Source organism: Lutzomyia longipalpis, chromosome 2 (assembly GCF_024334085.1).
Source record: "Lutzomyia longipalpis isolate SR_M1_2022 chromosome 2, ASM2433408v1".
NCBI classification, from domain to species: domain Eukaryota; kingdom Metazoa; phylum Arthropoda; class Insecta; order Diptera; family Psychodidae; genus Lutzomyia; species Lutzomyia longipalpis.
The window spans coordinates 27,683,805-27,701,990 of NC_074708.1; the positions used below are offsets into that span (position 1 = coordinate 27,683,805).

Genomic DNA, 18,186 nt, shown 5'->3' on the forward strand with positions numbered 1-18,186 from the left:
CTTCATATTAGTTGGTTTTCCACTTCGTGGCCAACACCAAGTTTATTTTCTCACGTTTGGCATTCCTTTAAAAAAAAAATCTTGTTCATACTAACTTCTAACTTTCATAACACATTATAATTGAAAAGTTAAAAAAAATCGAAAAAAATGTTTAGAGATTCTCCCACAGTTTTTGAGATATTGAAGGTTTTGTAATTTTTTTTAAAGTAATTTTAACCCTTCGTATACTATGACCCAAACACGTACGCGCATTACGATGGGGTAGGTAACCGACCTCATAGAATTTTTCAGTTAAGTGAGCTTTAAATAGATTCCTTGGTATACACTAAGAAGTCTTTTGTCCACTTTATAACGCAAAAATAATTTTGAAATGGATTTTTTGATGATTTTTGCAATGAATTTTTTGAGGTTAGAATCGTCAAGAAATAGACAGAGACAAAAAGTGACAAAGAGAATAAAAAAATGGAATTAATTTGGTCGTTACACCAACTTTTGAATTCCCTATTCTTACAGGTTTGTTAATAACTTTTTTTCTAGTGGTCGGATCGACCTGAAATTTTGATACAATCTTCTTAGATAACCAAGGAACTTATTCGCAAAAGATAGGTACCAAGCCTCTAAGAATTAGGGCGTAATTGCTCGAAATATAGCTCTGCGGTCGGTCACCTACCCCTCATGGCAATGTGAGGGTTAAGTAAGGGATGGTCCGTTATTTTGGAAACTCTACAGGAGCAAAATAGCCAAAATGTGAGAATTTCAAATTATTTTTTCAGCACAAAAATTTATTTTCTAAATCGAAAGTACTGAATTCTTATCAATATTTGGCCATTTAACAAGAGTGCAAGCAAATTTCGAATTTTTGGTTTCAAAATGGTCTTGAAAATCACTCTTGAAAGTCCCCAAGTTTCCAAATAACATGACCATCCCTTAATTAATTTTGAATAAAATTATTGAAAATGAAATAAATTTCTTAACCTCTACGAACTCGTTGTCTTCTTGAGGGTTAAAAAATTATTAACTAACTAATCAAAAAGAATTTTAAAAAAAAAACCTTTAATGAAACGAAATCTTGATCTATTTCCTCATCAACTCTGTTCCTTTAGTGATTTCAGTGCGAATGAACTGAGAGAGAGGACTTCGGCACTTTGGTTGAGGCAATGGAGCGCGATACCCGCACACACATTATTTTCTTCTCTTCCAACCAATTGCAAAAAACAAGGGAAAAATATAGAGTTAGAGGATTCGAAACTTTTCCTGGGGAATCCACTAAATTTTCCCATCCATGCGGGAGCTTCCGCGTGTGCCCACAAAATGGCGAAAAGTTAAATCCCCTCCATGCGAATAAAAACATCCTCCTTCGCAAAGTATTTGTGCCACAAGAAGCATTGAGATTCTTTATTTAACTTAATCAGCATAACCACGATGGGTTTGTTTGCCAATTTTGATCATTTGAAAACCCCAAAATTCCCGGTGGTGCGGTTTCCCCCAAAATATTGCTCCAAGAATATCTTTGGGACTAATATCTATAAATTCTCACCCTTAAAGGGGTCGTTTTGGGTGTGGGTGCTGTGGCGAACGGAGGGAATGGAAATTGAGGGGACCCCTGGAAAAGTCATTGAGTCCAGGAAATAAACATGAAGTCTCCCAGTGTGGTTTGATCACTGAAGCGTTGATGGTTTCCAAACCGCAAACGTTCTCTATCTATTCTTGGACTTTCTCTCTACAACATATCCCAACAACCTTGTCCCAATCTCATCTCACCCCCTCTCTCTCTGTCCCTCTGTGTGCTTTCCCAAAAAGCTCCCTTTGCCATCGCCAGGTTCTTTTTCCAACCACTTCACCGTGAAATGTATTCATACACATTTTCTCTGAAATAGAAGTGAAAATGTGGTGCATTATTTTGCATATGGAAAGGATGGGGGTTGGCCATTGCAAATGGCACTGGGTTTTTGAGGAGTCCTGGGAGTGAGATGACCATTAATTCTAATTGGAACTCTAAATACGAATTCCGTACAAACTGTAATTCACCCGTAATTACATGAATAATTGAAATGAGCCAAATGAAATTGCCAAAAGAGCAAATTAGTTTATGTATACCCATGGTATGGTGCTGAAGTTACCAGAAATCATGCTGCAATGAAATTTTCAGCATTCAGAATAGCACCTATGTATTTATTAATATAATTCTCCTGGTTTTGGTAAACATTCCCATATAACACACCCTCAGCGCCAAGGAGGGTGTGTGCATGAATATTTGTTGAGCAAATTGAAAATATTTATGCGCTCTCAGACGTCTCATATGCAATTTTGCATTTTGCTTTATGCCAAAATTGATGAAATTAAACATATTTGCATAATTTTTCTCACTCATAATGAAATATGTTTGTGGGGTGGTGCTATGGTGGGATCTTTTTTGTGAAAAAAGGAGGAATTTTCAATGAAAATCTCTTGGTAGGTGGGACAAGAATCATGAAATTAAGCTATTTTGGAGACTTTTTGAATTATTTTCTTGTTAAAGAAGCTGAAATTTATGAAAAATCAGGCAAAAAGCTCTCTATAATATTAAATAAAATTAAAGAAATTTATAAAATCTTCCAAAAATGACTGAAATTTCGTTAATTCAGCATAAAATGGTGTTGTTAATGCACTTCCATGAAACCCCAAAAATTCTTTTCTTACCACAAGAATATAAACTACTTCTCAGGGCGAGAACCCCTTTCTGGGTACAGAGTGAGGTGAATTGGGAAAGAGCACTATTTGGGATGCTCTCACTGAAGGAGAACTTGACTGGAAAACCATCAAAAGCTCTTCGATACTCAAAACCTCTCACGGAGAAGTGGGAATTTTAAAATGCCACCCCCGCCCTCTCCCATCGATGAGCTTTCCTCCTGTTGGTCTTCCGGTGGTGATGATGATGGTTTGAGGTGCTCCTCTGCCACTTTCCTGGATAGGCTTCTTTCCATTTTCCACTTGAATATTCCTTCCTTCGGTGAAAGTCATCTTTTGGTGTCCCTGCTGCAAAGTGAAAGATAGACTACACGGAAATTGCGGGTGTCTGCTGTGGAAAGTCTTCCAAATGCACAATTTTACTTCTCTCAAAAGTGTTTTCCTTTTATTTTTCAAGTATAATTTATGTGAGAGAAAATTCAAGCTTTATTGAAAAATATGAATTTTCTTTTTAAATTAAATATATTTCCTTCTTTCTCTAGTTTTGAAGGTAAAGGTAAAAATTTCTTGGTTTTAGGCGTCTGTTGGGTTGAATTTTACAATCTTTAGCAGTTCATTAGAATCATAAAACTTAAACAAATGCAAAAGCTAACAAATAAACAACAATATTTTAACAAACTTTGTAAAATTTGTAGACCTGATGAAGAGGGAATAAAGCATTCGAGCAGTCGTGTTCGATATAGTTTTAGAAAGCTCCTAAAAGTTGTAAATAGTGCCCCTCCCAAAAAGCTTGAAAAGCTTCTTGTTTCAATCTTAACAAAAGTGATTTAAAATTTTGCAAAGATTTGTTGTTAAATTAATATCTTAAAGAAAACTTCTCCTTAAAGAGCTTCAAATATTTCTTAGGATTAATCCGAAAAGCTCTTTCAAGTTCTAAAACTTTTCTTCATGATTTAACTTGAAATAAAAGTATTATATTAACAGTAAAAGTTATTTTTTCAATTGAATTAATTTCAATAATTTATTAAACGCCTACAACAAATGAATTGCAGGAAAAGTTCCATGAAAATGAAAATGAGTCAAAAAGTGAAATTTAATTGCAGCTGATGTTTTATGTTGCGTGCTAGACCCATTCAGGACGAAAAAATACTGATAAAAGCCCTATTTAGGGATGAAAATATTAAAAAAATATGCAAGTGTAGGAAAATCGGGAAAATCCTTCAAAAACTCAAAATGAAAAGCATTTAGAAAAAAATTGTAAAAAGCCATGAATGGAAAATATGCATAAAATGTGGGCGTTTGATGATTTTTAATTAACAAGCTCCTCGTGTGTGTTGAATTTTCCCGGCAATAAGCTTAATAATGATGTCGCCATGTGGATAACGTGGAAACCCCATTGGTGGCAAAATCTGACCACTTTTCCATTTACCTTTTGCATTTTGCATTTGGGTGATATTATGGATCCATTTGCCAATGATCAAAGCACCAAAACCATGTGAGTTTTAGCCCTTCCCCACGTCCCGCCGAAAACCACGAAATCCTTTCTGTGGGCTTGCCAGGAGAGCTTTCCTTCCCACTTCGTTGTGCGTATGAATTTTCCATAATATAGTTGCGTGTGTGTCGCGTTGCAACACGCATCACATTTTGTGTGGCTTTTCGATTAACTCCAACTCAAACCCCCCATATGCTCTACTCGAATTAAATGCTAAAATTTGGTTGCTTGTATGCGTAAAATAATTTTATGTCAGAAATACAAATTAAATAAAATGCCCATTATATTTTGGACCAATAGTCAAAAAGCTCTCCTATATAGTCGAAAGCTCTGGAGCAAAATTTGAATTTTCTCTTAAACTTTTAGTTGATAGAATAATTCTTCCTGACGAAGATCTGAAAAGTATAAACCATAAAATTAAATTCTTTACAATATTTTAATTGTCTCGTTAAGGGTTGGAAGTCATAAAAAATCCCTAAAAGTTCATTTTATTCAAAATTCTGTAGAAATTGTAAATTAATTTCTATCAGTGTACCTGGAGCAAAAACAAAATCAAACATCACAATCAGCAACATCAGCAACATAACTAGTGCATGTTGCACGTGGAGGAGATAGAAGCCAATAAAATTACATAAACAACCCCAATCCGTACTTAATCCTTGGCATAATCCCGAATTTATTGAATATTTATCAACATGGTTGTGATAGCAAAATACCTCTTTGGACGTGAAGACAAGAGAAAATCCGTATAAGTAACACAATGGGTAGCAATACACACACACAGAGTATATGAGCATCAGCACAAGAACCTCTACTGGCACTTGTGTGGTGAAGCACTCAAAGTCCTGCACGGAGCCACTTCCCATTGGAGATGATGGGAAGCTCCTCGATAGCCCCATCCAACATCCGCAAGCAGGACTACAAAGGGGTGGAGTGGAGACGAAGACGAGTGTCGCTCTTGTGGGGAATGAAATTAAATTTAATTAGTTTTCCATTTGTCTTGACAGGACTTTAATTAGTGGAAAAATGGAGGGAAAACTATTAAAAACTATGTGCACACCAGACCTGCAATAGGGTGCCAGGGCATGGTGAGTGAGAAAAAAAAGAAGCTGCTCAGGGAATAAATGAATGGAGAGATCCCTCAATGTGGTGTGCTCATGGAAGGAAGTAATTTGTGTGTGTTGGGGGATGAAATCGCCCCCCAAAGAGCTGCAGTAGACATAGATTGGTAAAATGCAAATGAAGAGGTTGAAGATTAAAAAAAAAACAGAAGTAGATTAATTTTTCTTTTTCTTTATTATTTCAGTGATTTCAATACAATTTTTAGTCAATATTGAGCCTTATTCAGTGACCAAGAAATTCGCTTAAAATCTTGAAATTTCAGTACAAAATTTAAAGATTTCAAGGGTTTCTTGGTCGCTGAATAAGGCCCATTACCTGTATTTCAAAAAATTTTACAAGGGGCAGAAAAGTGAGACGAATTTTATGTTTTGTAGCAATATTCGATTATATTCCAAATATTCAAAAAGTATTCAGAATATTTATGAATCTTTTATAAAAGCTTTAAGATTCACAAAAAAAGATTTTTTCTGTTTGAAATATTTCGAATATTTCTTCAAAATTCTGGAAATTTTAAGAATATTCCGTCTCAAACTCGGTCAATTAAATTTTATTAAAAGCCAACATTTCGGACTATTTAAGTCCTTCCTCAGGGCCTACAAGAATATGAAAGAATATATAAGACTCAAAATTGAGACCGAAAATCCGACTTTTTAGAAAACCCATTCATCGCCTACGGTCGTCCCGTTATTTGTTGAATATTCCGAATATTTATGAATGTTTTGTGAAATTTTTAATATTCTCTTATTAATTCTTTTTCAGTTTTAAATACTTTGATTTATTCTCTACATGTGTGTATAATATTCTTAATATTCCTATTTAAATATTCGTGATGAATATGTCTAAAAATGAATTATTCAGAAAATTCTGGTTAAAGAATATTACGAATATTCACAAAATATTGAGAATTTTCACTCGTTTTTATCAGTTACTTGTTGTAAGCTAAATTAAAACTAAATCTAACAATTTTAAAGACCAAACATAACCTAAAAATATCAAGAATGAATTAATAGTTAGAAATAATAGCATTGAGCTTTTCTAAAAATTTTCTATCTATCCTTTTCAAATTCTAACAACTCTAAATGAACTAAAAGTGAAAAAAATGTGAAAGTAGAATATATTTGGAAATGAGGAGGTCGATGGAAATAGACGACACTGACATGAGACACATAAATTTGCATAGAATCGAGCGGATTGGCGTTCCTCCGTGTCACTTTATGTATGCGGGAAATAGGATACTCTCTTCTGGAATAAAAGCGGATAATTAGATTTTTTCTTTAAACTACTTTTTCATGTGTTCGATTTCCCTCAATGCTAACACTAATTACCCTCCTTTTACCTCTCACCGACAATCACAAAATGAATACTCAAATGGATTGCAATTGTTTGAATGCAGACGAATAGAATTACAGCATTAACGTTTGATACAATGACAATTCTTGCTATTTGACAGAACTTAGCTTTGACAGAACTAGTTTTTGACAGAACTAAGCTTTGACAGAAGTAATTTTTGACATAAAAAAGCCATTTTGATTTTTTTTCTCCAAAATATTTTTATTTATTCATTAATAGATTTCTCCTTCATTTCAGATTCTTGAGCACCTTGGAACACCTAAAGGAGGTGGTTAAGAATGATTCTGAGATGATTAGAGACGTGGTCAGGTATGAAGTACACAAGAGAGTGCTGGCCTGGCAGCAGGCATCGCATATCCTGAATGCATCGTCACCGTAACGTGAGAGAAAAGCTAAGTGGGAATGGACCCGGCTCACCTGGCCACCCCAATTGTCTTGATCATCATCCTCAGCTTTGGTGGCACGGCCGTGGGTGATTGTCCGCACGTGTGTGAGTGCAAATGGAAGAGTGGCAAAGAGTCCGTGTCGTGCATCAATGCCAATCTCACGTTTGTCCCATCGAAGCTGGATGCTGGGACGCAAGTGTTGGATCTCACGGGCAATGAGATTGCCACACTGGAACGTGATGCCTTCAGTCGGGTCAATTTGCTCAATTTGCAGCGGCTATTTGTGGTGAGGTGCCGGCTCAAGGTGCTCGATCGGTATGCCTTTAGGGACCTCAGTAATCTCGTTGAGCTGGATCTCAGCCACAATTCCCTGTCGGCTGTCCCCTCGCACGCCTTCAGTGCAATCCCCGAGCTGCGTGAGCTGAAACTCAATGGGAATCCCATTCAGAGGATAGCACCAGATGCCTTTGGGCCTCTGTCGCAGCTGGTGCGGCTTGAGCTTTCAGACTGCCGCATTACAGCAATTGATCATAGAGCTTTTGCCAGCCTCGAAACAACCCTTGAGTGGCTACACTTGGATGGCAATAGGCTGGCCGAGGTGAAAGCCACCTCTCTGACAGCCCTGTACAATTTGCACGGCTTGGAATTGAGTAGAAACATGTGGAATTGCTCGTGCTCCCTCAGACCGTTGCGTGAGTGGATGCTACGTCAGAAAATCCCCTCAGCCGTTGTGCCTCTCTGCCGCAATCCACCACGTGTGGCCGGGAAATCCTGGGATCGCCTGGATTTGGATGACTTCGCGTGCGTTCCCCACATCCTGGCCACGCGGATAAGCGGAGACGCCATTGAGGGCCGGAATATCACAATGAGTTGCTACGTGGGTGGCATCCCTGAGCCAAGTGTCAAGTGGATCCTACGGAATCGTATTCTAGGAAATATCACAAGCGGCCTCGCACTGGGACCCTCAACTGCGCGACGTTCGTACATCGTTCAAGCCCGTAGGAATGCCAGCAATCTCACAATAATGGCTACTGAGACTCAAGACGCCGGCACGTACATTTGCGCGGCTGAAAATAAAGCCGGCCGCGCTGAATCATCAGTCACACTAACTGTTGCCCGCCGGCCGCCGGAGAATACGCTTTCGGGACGAATTCTCCTTGCTAGCGTTGTTGTGGCTGTTCTCTTTGTGATCTTTTCCCTTCTGGTAGCTGTCTGCTTGTTTGCAATACGGCGCAATAGGAAACTTAAATCCTGGACGCATCATTCGGCCGCCCGCCGCGAGAGCTACGAAAAAATAGAGATGAAAGCCAAAACAACGGGTGCAGGGCTGAATGAGCACAAAAGTCCACGTGCAGAGACGCTAAATATGATGGCGGCTAAGCTGACGGGGGCTGAGAATGGAATTGCATTTGTGGGTACAGCGGCTACGGCTCCCCGGCGGCATGGAGAGTACCGAAACGTACCGAGTGAGGACGACGGCACGGGGTACGAGGACAATTGTGACATCAACCCGCCGCGGAGGGAGATGGCGCCAAAATGGAAATTACTTTCGAGTCAGCCGCCAATTGAGGCGCCGCCATCAATTGCCAACACCTTCGCGGCGGCTGGCTGTGCGGCGGATGACGCCGATTTGCACATACCAAGAATTGACTGTCGGTAAATAGAAAAAAAAAACAAAAAACGTGATATTTCAAAATTTGTAGACAAAATTCCATTTTCTAATTATTTGTAGAATTATTTTGGCCATTTTGCATTATATTGGAAAGTTTTCTTAATAGAGGGCGCGCAGTTTTCTTTTGTTTAATTTTTCACATTTTTCCACCATGCACGCAGTAGAAATTGCCTGAATTACACAATTTTCTTATGCAAGTCCGCCATTTTAAATTTATTTCAGTTGCAAATTTTGCCGCAATCGAGCGCACTTTGTAGTTTACAATATAGCTTTAAGCTTGATACGCGCTTGAAGCTCACAGTTTCCGTTGAGAGTTGTTTTGGCGATGTTTGGTAGAAGAAAATTGATTGTCTCTCCCTCCGCAGGAATGATGGCCAATTTTCCGGCGCCACGAGTGCCGCCGCGGGCTCCGCTGGGACTCACATGCCCTTTGGGAAGGTCACAGTGGGGGGTAGCTTTAAACCAACATGGTCTCAGCATGTGATGAAGAAGCAAATGATGGGGCAGACGATGTACCCAGATGCCCAGCATCGACGTAGCCCATCAGGAGCTGAGGATACGGACGTGGAGAAGGGCTATCCGGACCTGCTGGAGATAACACGCTCCAAGAGCCCAGCCACTGCAACCACCAGCAACTTCTGCACGCTGCCACGGAAGCGGATGGGTGGCAATGCGAAGTATTTCCCACGCAATGCCTCAACGGATAGTCAATCACCCCTCCTGCCTGAATGCCCAAGTAGGTATGGGAGTGAGAATCTCGATGATGCCACTGTGATGTCCGGCAGTAGGAGACTCTCGGCGGAGTCGCAGCAACTCGGTGGGAAGTATGCGCAGCAGCGATCCAACAGCTTCCTCAGCCTCGTCTCACCCGGCACGGCAAAGCACTATCCCAGCTTACCCACATCCCCGGCCAAGGAGGCGAAACGTCTTCTTTCCCCCGTGGCTACACCCCTTCTGGATTTTTCCGCTCTCCCTGCACGAAGTCCCCTTGTCCAGACACCCTCATCCTCCTCCACGGCCGCCACATCGTGCGCCTATGACTACCATGCAGCACAGTTGGAGCGTTTCCTGGAGGAGTACAGGAGTCTCCAGGAGCAGCTGTGCAAGATGAAGGAGACCTGTGAGACAATTCGTCGCAAGGAGATGCCCCCAAAGGCGGGTGCTGCAAAACTAGCCGACCCACTCATGTACAACGCCGCTGTGTTGCATCAGAATCCCCCGACGAGTCTCCTTGGCGATGAAGCCACCACAAAGGGGATCCTCAAAAATAAATCCCTCCTCCCGGGTCAACCACCTGAGCCACCCCCGTACTGGCTACACCGCAATGCCCTCCTCAAGAAGCTCAACGATCCCAATGCTGAGCAGCATCCCTTCAAGAGCTGAACGCCCCCTCAATGGCACGATGGCTTCAGCTAGAGGGGCGGTAAACTAACATAGATAAATCTACCCTGTCCTCCCTTTCCCCCAAACTTTCTCCCTGATAGCGGTCGTTTTAGGTATTTTATATCCCAGTGTATTATGTACTTAATTGTCACTCTTGTTCAGGATGGTGGGAATCACATTCATCAGGCATCAATCATTGAAAGGTAAGTGGGGAGTATTCTTATTAAAATGAATTAAAAATTTTTATTTTGAGGCAGGAATTTAAATTGAAAAAATTAATAAAAATTGTTGCATTTACCTTCCCGTTTTTGTAATAGGAGCTTATTCATTTTTGAGATACTAATGAAGGAAATAAAATTTAATTAATTATAGATATCAGTTTAAAAACATTTTTGAAAATAATATTTAACGATTTTTTGGTTAAGTTAATACGTAAGGGGTATTTATTTGAATAAAAGTCTACAGATTTTCGGATAATTCGCCAATCTTCTGTTCATTCGCCAAGATTCAGATTTTTCGACAAGATTTGAATAATTCGCAAAGATTCGGATAATTCGTAGAGATTCGGATTTTTCGTTAATCTTCAAATTATTCGACAAGATTCGGATAATTAGCAGAGATTCGGATTATTCGCCAACATTCGGATAATTAGCAGAGATTCGGATTATTCGCCAAGATTCGGATAATTAGCTGAGATTCGGATAATTCGTTAATCTTCGGTTTATTTGCTAATCTTCGTATTATTCACCTATCTTCCGATAATTCGTCAAGATACAGACAAGTTGTCAATTTTCCAGTTTTTTCGACAAGATTCGGAATATTTGCAACTCTTCGGATAATTCGCCAAACTTCTGTTCATTCAGATTATTCGACAATATTTGAATAATTCGCAAAGATTTGAACAATTCGCAAAGATTCGGATAATTTTTAAAGATTCGGAAAATTTGCCAATCTTGTGTTTGTTCGCCAAGATTCGAATAATTCGTTGATCTTTGGATTATTTGCTAATCTTGGCATTATTCGTCAATTTTCGGATTATACGCGAAGATTTGAATTATTCACCGAAAAAACCAAAAGATTCGGCTGATATTTAATAAAAATCTTCGGATTTTCGGAAATCTTTGGACGATTCCCCAAGATTCGGATAATTATCTGAGATTCGAATAATTCGTTAATCTTCGGTTTATTCGTTAATCCTCACATTATTCGACAAGATTCGGATTATTCGACAAGATTCGGAATATTTTTCAAACTTTAGTTGATTCGTTAATCTTCGGATGATTCGCCGAAATTCGATAAATTCGTCAACATAAACCAAAAGATTCGCCAGATAAACACCCCTCGATGATAATTACTTATTGTTACTAAATGTTTAATTAATTACAATATCAATAAAGACAAATTGACCCTTTAATAAGAATACTCTCCACAAACTTTTCTCCAAGAGAAAAAAATCCAACATTTTTCATTTAGCTTGTAAACTTTCAAAACTTATTCAGAGAATTGAATGCAATTTATAAGAGAAATGTATGCAAAAGAAAACTTTTAGTTCTTTTTGTACACGTAATTTTAAGGAAGAATAAAGAGAAGATATTTAAGGAAGAGGAACATTTTTCAGCAATTTATGTATATTCACATGAAGAAAAAAAAACATTTAAAATTTAAATGGACGGGACGTGTTTCCGAGGAACTTTATGCAAGAAAATGATATATCATGTATAAAAATTAAGGTATAAATTTTAGGCTGATAAGGACACGATGCAGATGTCGCTGTGTAGGTGAGAGAACAATGTGTTTTGGCGGAAATGAGAATTGAATTAATTTCAAGAGAATAATGAAGAAAACGTATAAGTAATTGTCTTGAATAACGTTGTTAATAAACCATGAGAAAGTGAGAATGAAAATAAATTGTTTTCTTTTGCTTTTTGCTTCGCCATCTGTTGGGGAAACTTACGACCAAGTGCTGCCATCTCTGGGGGAAAATTGATTATATTTGTTGGAATTTTTCTTCGTCATTTTCACGCATAAATTCTGCTCAAATCACTTCAATTCACATCAATTCTGCGGGAAATAAACGAGCACCAACAGCATGAAGGAGAGAATTGTTTGCTTGGAGGATTGAGCCCATGAGGGATTGTCATTGCGTGGAGATTGTTAGAATAAAATATTATTCCCCAAATGTTCATATTATTCGTAGAAGAGTATCATTCATGGATTTCACTTTCTCCCACGAAATTTCCTCCAAAACGAATGAAAAAGGAAAGAAAGAGAGGAAAAGCTCCCTTTTGGGGAGCTTGGAGCAACAACCTCCCCGCAGCAAGCAACAAGAACGACACAATTTTTCCTTTTGCTGGCACCGCAGACACACAGAGATTGGCTGCTGCAATGGTTGGAGATTGATGTAATAAAGAGAGAGGAGAAAGCGAGCGTAAAAGAATTTTCATCGTTGATGTTGTGTGAATTTATTTGAAAATTATTCAAACTGCTTTTCCCACACAGAGAATTTTCATCTTTTCTTTGGGAAAGTTGGCAAAAGAGCCTCACTCACCCCCCCCCCACTCCTAAACGCCCTATCTTCATCCAACAATTTCCCAAGGAAAATAGAACGATATATTTTAGGCTGCTCTACTGCGTGAAATCTCGGTCAGTTATTTTTGATGGCAACCCCATCCTTTTTTATTTCTTTTTCATGAAGACAATCAACGCGCGCGGGAAGGAAGTTTTGAAGGCACTTCTCACGATGACTTTGGAAGAATTCATCATTTGAGCACTTTTCATTAATACCGCCCCGCGTGACCTTTTTCGCACCACTACGATACCCCCCTGCTTTTCCATTCTCTCCAAAAATATCGTCACTTTTAAGCATTTTTGGCGGAAATTAATTTGGGAAAACATGAAAGCCATTGAGAAGCTTTGTTGAAATAATTTTGCTCCTTTCTGCGCTTTATTGCTTTTAGGGGCAATATTCCCTCTCTATTGCCATCAAGGCCATTCCTGGCACATTGAATTTTATTACTAGAGGTCGCTAGTAGTGTAGGGCCTGGGACTATTTAATTAACTGCCATTTTAATTTTACCACTAGATGGCGCTATTAATATTTATTTTAATTAATTCAATTATTATACATAATTTCCTCAGCTCCTCGTCTTTTTTTTTTTAAATCATAATAGGATTTATAAATAAATTTATGATGCAATAGATGGAATATTTTCTTTAACACTTAGAAGATTGTGATTTCTAACCTCAAAAGTTTGACCTAAGTTTTCTTTCGACGATCTTGAAGTAATGAAGCTTCCCTATAACAGATGTAAAATTTATCACGCAGTGTTAAATAGATTTTAGTTCTGTGGCGATTGCAAAATGTCGAATTGGCCACTTTGGCCAGCAAAATCCTCAAAGGGTTAAGCGTCTTTTGCTGTTTAGAAGGCTAAAAAAGAACTGATGGTAAGTCTCAATCGACTTAAAATTCAAATGATTTGATTTTATTAATTTGATCAGAAGAACAAGAAAAAATTCTTGAATTAACGACAAAAACGTGAAATTAATTTTTCTACTAGATGGCGCAACTATAGCTGAGAAATCCAAGAAATAGAATTTTTTATTTCGCTAGAAAATTATATTTTTTTCATTTTCTCTTCAGTATGCTTTCTGTCTGAAAATTGCTTATAAATTATGCAGAAGAAGCAGAATCCAAAAATATCTCATTACACGAAAAGTCTCTTAAAATTAAAATTATAGAGGAGAGTGGGGTAAGAAAAGTCACTAAAGGATTTGGAAAAAAAGCTCAAAATATCATATTTCCTAGCTGGGTAGAACAAAATTATCTGAGAGAGAGTTCTAGGGCAAAAAATTGTCTTAAAGAAATGTGCGGGGGGGGGGGGAAGGTGACAACACACTGGAGCTGACTTTATTGAAATTCCTTTTTGTAAATATTTTTTTACAGGATCCTTCCAGTTCGCTAAGATGGATGCGAAAACGTCTGAAGCATGTGGAAGGACCCTTCAATAAAAAGCTAATTCCTCCATACACTCGAGACCCACAATAAGCTTGCTTTAGCTGCAGTGGATTGGAAGCGATCTCAGTCGCGGCCACCCCAAACAAATCTGAATCCATACACTCGTTTGTAGCGAGGATAATAAAATTATTATTATTATTAAAAAGCTAATTTAATCTTTATTAGAATTTCCTGCTTTTTATTTATGCGACGTTTCGGAGACTTTTTCTCCTTCCTCATGCATTATTACTTGGGGTCTTTCGGTCAATTTCTTGGTCACTCTTTGCATCAACTATTGACAACAACTTCCCACATTAAAAGAAATTTTTTTTCTGTTTGGAAAATATGATATTTTGAGCTTTTTCCAAGCCGCTCAGTGACTATTTTTCCCTGCTCTCTCCTACTTCAATAAATATTTTATATCACAATTATGTACTTTCTAATTTATAGTATACCTACATACATAGCTCATGTGCTGAAAATTTAGTACCTTGAATAAGTAATTCCGTTCTTGGATGCAGAGCAAAGGGATGCAGTGTCAGATCGTCAACAAGTTGGGGGGTGGACACATGAAAACATATTCACTCTGCATAAATTGCAGGAAGCTCCCAGTGTTCCTGCCACTCAATTTTGTGGACGGGAAAGTGCGGGGGGAGATAAATTGATTTTGTGCATTTTGGAAATTACTTCCGGACACCGGATTTCATTGGCTTCGGGTGGTTTTGTCCACCTCAGAAAGCTCACAAATATAAACCAAAATATTTAATCAATTTTGCAACACAATTTCCATTTTATATTAATGTACTCTTCATGCGCAAAAACTCTAAAACATGTACCTATTTTCCAAAATTGTGCCGTGGGTGAAATATTATTTGTGCATGAAAAATTAAACAGTTTAAGCTTTATTATCATCATCTTGTTTAAAAAAAAACATATCCTTTTTACTTTCAGGTAATTATCCGAAATTTTAAAAATTTATAAAATATTTTATATTCAGTCGTTAAAATTTCAGTCCCTAAAATGAAAAATTTATTAAAACTATAGGAACAAAATGGCCCAAATGTGAGAATTTCAAATAATTTTTTTGAGCAGAAAAAAATATTAGCTGTGTTTCTTTCAGACACAGCTTTTGTGTACCGAGCAAAATCGAAAGTCGTCAGATCGGACTCAAACTTGGGATGAGCACGAATTAGGGTCCCCACATTCCAAAAAACGTATGCGCCAAAAATAAGATTTTTTCCGGCCGTCCGTCCGTCCGTCCGGCCGTAGTACAACGCTAAATTGCAAGAGAACGGTAATAGATAGAGACTTGCGGTAAACGGCAAAGTTTAAATATCGACCGGAAGACATCCGATTATGAGGTCAAATCCACCCCCCCACCCCTCCGTCCGCCATTTTGAATAACCTCAAAATTTTGTTTTCGCTATATCTCAGCCCCTGTAATAGCTAAAAATCTGAAAATTTTATATGTTGTAGGGGACATCAAGAGCTTTCCAACGATACCTCATTTTCGAAAATCGGTCAAGCCGTTTAGTCAATATGGCCGCCAAAATTTTTTATCGAAAATCGATCATAACTCAAAAACGGCTTGACCGATTTCGATCAACCCAGGCTCATATGAAAGCTCTCAACAAGCCCTACAACTCTCTAGAACATCTGAAGTTTCAAAAGTGACCGCTAGAGGGCCAAAAATCAAAAACAAAATTTTCTATTAGTTTTCGATGAATATCTCGAAAACGCCATTATCGATTTGCTTCATTTTTTGATAAGTTATAGCTGACCATATTATCTAGCTCCATGCCAAAAATGAAGAAAATCTATGTCGCCGTTCTCGAGATATAGCCTTCCAAAGTTGGCATGTCATATCTCGGGTTCTACAAGTCCGATTTTGATCAACTCAATTGCAAATGAAAGGTTTCGTGAAGCCCTACAAATGTCTAGAACATTGCAAGTTCGAGAAATGACCGCGAGAGGCGCTAAAGTCAAAATCAAAATTTTCGAAAATTTCGAACTCGAATATTTCGAAAATGCCATTATCGATTTACTTCATATTTTAATATATTATAGTTGAGGTTAAGACCTTTCCAACGATAGCTCAAACTCGAAAATCTATGGAGCCGTTCCCGAGATATGGCGTTTTAAAGATTTCTTGGGGGATGACTTTTCAACTTTTCCCGACTTTGCGCGTATTTAAATTAATTCGCGTTCTAGTTTACTCTCACAAAATTGGTACACTGAAAGAAACACAGCTCTCGTAAGCTTGGTCAGCTTACCCGTACATTTTCTAATTCGAAAGTACTAAACTCTTATCAGTATTTGGCCATTTAACAAGAGTGAAAGCAAATTTCGAATTTTTGGTTTCAAAATTGGCTTGATAATCGCTCTTCAAAGTCCCTGATTTTCCAAAATAACGTGACCATCCCTTAGAACATCAAAAATGCCCCCTAATCTCCCCAAAAATCTAATGAAAAATCTAAAAATCTAACTCAAAATTTCCTCGTGAATTTTCCAGGCGTGAAAAGTTAAAAGTTTCTGCACTCTCTGCGCCATGGTGGTGTATACTCTTTAGGGGGCTAGCACTTAAAACATTTCCTCGTTAGGTGAAAAGTTACTGCAAAATGCTAAGCAATTTATAGCACATCTCTATGAATTATTTATATTGTGCCGCTCTCTCTCTCCGTGAAGCACGAGCTCCGTTCAATTGATTCCTCTTTAGTTTATGCAGAAAGTTTTGGGGAATATTTATTTTTATGTGTCTGGAAATTTCAAACTCGCCCACCCCCGCTCCTTCTCCCGCCACCGCCCCAGAAATAACCGCCCGATAATGAGCTGTAATGGTAGAATGATGCCAAGAGTGTGCACTAGAGTACTTTGCAAATTGTAAAAGTTTATCACACCGCCCGTCCCCCAACATGAAAAGCATCGACAGCTCTCCAAATGGTATGGAGTGGGGGTTGAAAAATATAACGAAAGCACTGAATTTATTTTTCTTCCTTAAAGTATTTTGAAATTAAATTTAATGTAAACTCACGGAGAAAGGGGGAGAGTGTCATAAAAAATGAATTCTGATGTGAAAATTTTTGGGAGCAAAATGAGAAGATTTTCATTGAATTTGAAACAATACATGTGAGGCGGAGGGTGGTGGGTTGACTTTCCGCGTGAACGAAGGCAACCACCATCCCGCGGGGCTCACACATTCATCACTTCCGGCGAATAATTACACTAATTGCTTAATTAAATTAAGCACTGATGATAATTTACTGAAGCACACACATCTGTCTGATTGTCAATTCAGGTGGAATTTGTTGTTTGGTTGGCAAGCAGCTCTCTCTCTCTCTCCTCATTCCCACCATCGTTGTTGGAGTTGTTTGAGGTGCGCGGAGATTCTCTTCAAGTGTTGGTTCTACCACAGAAAATTACTCTGTGATTAGCATTATTTAATCGTGTGAAAAGCTTACGGGGGATGTACTTTCTGTGTGTACACATTGGCATAGCGGCTCTGGTTGAATGCCTCCTACCTTCGCACAATCATTCTCTTTTGGCGGAACCTTTTCTTAATTTTATGGAAATTCGCTGAATTTAGATAAATGGGATGGAAAATTTTTGGAAAAGCCTACAAAAAGCTCCCATTAGCTTTTACCGCTCATTGGGAGAATTCTCTCAAAGCGCTCTATTTAATTTAAAAAGCTCAATTTGATAACATTTAGTTGGAAAATAATTAATTAATAATAAATTATTTTAAAGACAAAAAAAGGGTTATGCCTTCTTAAAGGAAAAGTAAGGCAAAAATAAAGCTGCTCGTTGAATAATTAGCATAATCTTGATAATCGGACCAATTTCTGCCGTATTTATTCCCAATTTCCGGTCTACTCCAAACATTTTTAGAAGAATTTTACTTAAAATGAATGAAAATTGAGTTTTCTGTATATCTTCCGTTGTTTTTACAAGATTTACACCTCCTCAATTTCTTAAAGAAACAAAACTATATAATTTTTTTTTTCAAGTAGGAAAAACCTTTTTTTTTTAACATAACGCGAATACAATTTTTCTCTTTGGTCATGAGCGAGCTTTTGATTAAAAAAAAAGAAGATTAAAACTAATGTTGACGCATATTTACCTT

At 38.0% G+C, this 18,186-nt stretch overlaps 2 protein-coding genes across 9 annotated transcripts in view; one reads left to right on the plus strand and one right to left on the minus strand.

Annotated features, from left to right (window-relative positions):
- The window catches only part of LOC129789847 (uncharacterized), a 188,172-nt gene extending 176,192 nt beyond the window's left edge, over positions 1–11,980 (plus strand). For both annotated transcript variants that reach the window (XM_055826922.1, XM_055826923.1), the window contains 2 exons: positions 6,869–8,673; positions 9,055–11,980. In XM_055826922.1, the coding sequence (XP_055682897.1) occupies positions 7,034–8,673; positions 9,055–10,072 (2,658 nt within the window). In that variant the 5' untranslated portion in view covers positions 6,869–7,033 and the 3' untranslated portion in view covers positions 10,073–11,980. The remainder of the gene's footprint in view (positions 1–6,868; positions 8,674–9,054) is intronic.
- Positions 1–18,186, minus strand: part of LOC129789858 (serine/arginine repetitive matrix protein 1-like) — a 982,101-nt gene that overhangs the window by 147,449 nt on the left and 816,466 nt on the right. The window lies entirely within an intron of this gene.